The 1,692-nt window shown below is 62.0% G+C and overlaps 1 protein-coding gene across 1 annotated transcript in view; it reads left to right on the forward strand.

Moving 5' to 3' along the window:
• The window catches only part of SYTL4 (synaptotagmin-like 4), a gene marked incomplete at its 5' end in the record, with an annotated part of 5,566 nt that overhangs the window by 1,103 nt on the left and 2,771 nt on the right, over positions 1-1,692 (forward strand). Inside the window, 4 exons of the mRNA XM_010154497.1 lie at positions 50-153; positions 263-349; positions 672-850; positions 1,042-1,144. Coding sequence (XP_010152799.1) covers positions 50-153; positions 263-349; positions 672-850; positions 1,042-1,144 — 473 coding nt within the window. The remainder of the gene's footprint in view (positions 1-49; positions 154-262; positions 350-671; positions 851-1,041; positions 1,145-1,692) is intronic.

The following is a 1,692-nucleotide window of genomic DNA, read 5'->3' on the forward strand; positions in this document are numbered from 1 at the left end:
CTGGTCCTGCGCCCTGCCACCACCTCCCGCCTTACCATCTCTGGTGCAGACTACACCAAGTCGGTGATCGATCTGCGCCCAGAGGACTTCGTGGGGGAAGGCGGCTCTTTGGGAGACAGGAGCAAGTCGGTCCCTGGCCTCAACACGGAGCTGGTGAGACCCTCGGTGTGCCACAGAGCCAACTGCCGGGTTGAGGAGCTGGCTGCCTGGCTGGCCATGCCCTGCCTCGCCCCGTGCAGGCAGCTTGTCTCTCTCCTCGCAGGAGGAGGAGGAGGAGGACATAGATAACCTGGTGGAGATCCATCGCCAGCGGGTGGCCCGGGGCAGCATGCGCAGTGGCACCTCCTCAGTGAGTCCTTGCGGCAGGAAGAAATGATGGAGAAGGGCAGTGCTGACGTGTTGGGTGGGTGGGAGGCAGGGCAGGCAGCTCCTGGGGTTCATGGGCAAGAGCCTGGGGTGTGGGGGCTTCCTCCTCTTGAAGGGAGTCAGAATGCAGAGACCCAGCTCTCTTCCAGGGAGGTTGCGTGTAGGTGGGAGGGACGCGGTGGCCATCCCCAGTCAGGAAGCGGGGAGAGGGGCTAGGCAGAGGAGGCATGGGGAGTAGGCTTGCTGAGGACAAGGAGGGATGACCAAGTGGTGCTGCCTGGGCTGAGCTCTGCTGTGTCTTCCAGAGCACACTGGGGAGCATGGTCAGCATTTACAGCGAGGCCGGCGACTTCGGCAACGTCGCCGTCACTGGGGGCATCTCCTTCTCACTGAGCTACGAGCAGAAGATGCAGACTTTGTTCATTCACGTGAAGGAGTGTCGCCAGCTGGCCTACGGGGATGAGGGCAAGAAGCGCTCCAACCCGTGAGAGCCGGGGGCGGGGGGGGTGATGGCTGTTGGCACCGCTGGTGGTGCTCAGCTGGGTTGTGGGGTGCCCACCAGAGATGGGAACTGTAAGTGGAGGGGGCTCTTGGTGAGGCAGGAGGACTGGGGTTGCCCTGGGGGGGCTGATTGTGGGGAGACCTTGGTGAAGTGCTGCCTGCTTCTTCTTTCAGGTATGTGAAGACCTACCTCCTGCCCGACAAATCCCGGCAAGGGAAACGCAAGACGACGATCAAACGCAACACTATCAACCCCCTGTACAACGAGCTGCTGAAGGTGAGAGGGCATGAGCTTGGGTTAGCAGCATGTGTGCAGGGACTCCAGGGGCTGGGGATGCTCAGTGCCTGGCCTGGAGCCTACCTTCCCTGACATGGCTCAGGAAGAAGGACCAGGACAGTCTGCAAGGGGGGTGGGTCTCTCCCCTGCTTCCCAAAAGCCACTCAGCAGACCGCAAGCTGTCTGAGAAGGGGAGAGGGCATGAACCCAGCACTTGGCACTACCCACTGTGGCCACCGCAGGGTGGTGGGACTGGCTGGCTCTGTCCCTGAGGCCGGCAGTGCATCGCTGAGGCCAAGTGCTCTCTGGACAGGAGGAAAGTGGGAATTGTGGTTTGGTTTCCAGGCTTCCCCAGCCCTGGATTTGCTGAGGTCTCACACTCCGACCACCTGAGGCTCACTGGGCTGGCAGAGTTTGCTTGTGGTGGGATGGGGTGGGGTGGCTGGGTGCCATGAGTCCTGGTCCTGGCTCTGCACAGGCTCTCAGGACCACTTGCCTGGAGAGCACAGGCTCTGGTACCACTGCCCCAGGACACTGAGGTTTCAGCA

The sequence above is a fragment of the Eurypyga helias genome, unplaced genomic scaffold (assembly GCF_000690775.1).
Source record: "Eurypyga helias isolate BGI_N326 unplaced genomic scaffold, ASM69077v1 scaffold21686, whole genome shotgun sequence".
Taxonomy (NCBI): domain Eukaryota; kingdom Metazoa; phylum Chordata; class Aves; order Eurypygiformes; family Eurypygidae; genus Eurypyga; species Eurypyga helias.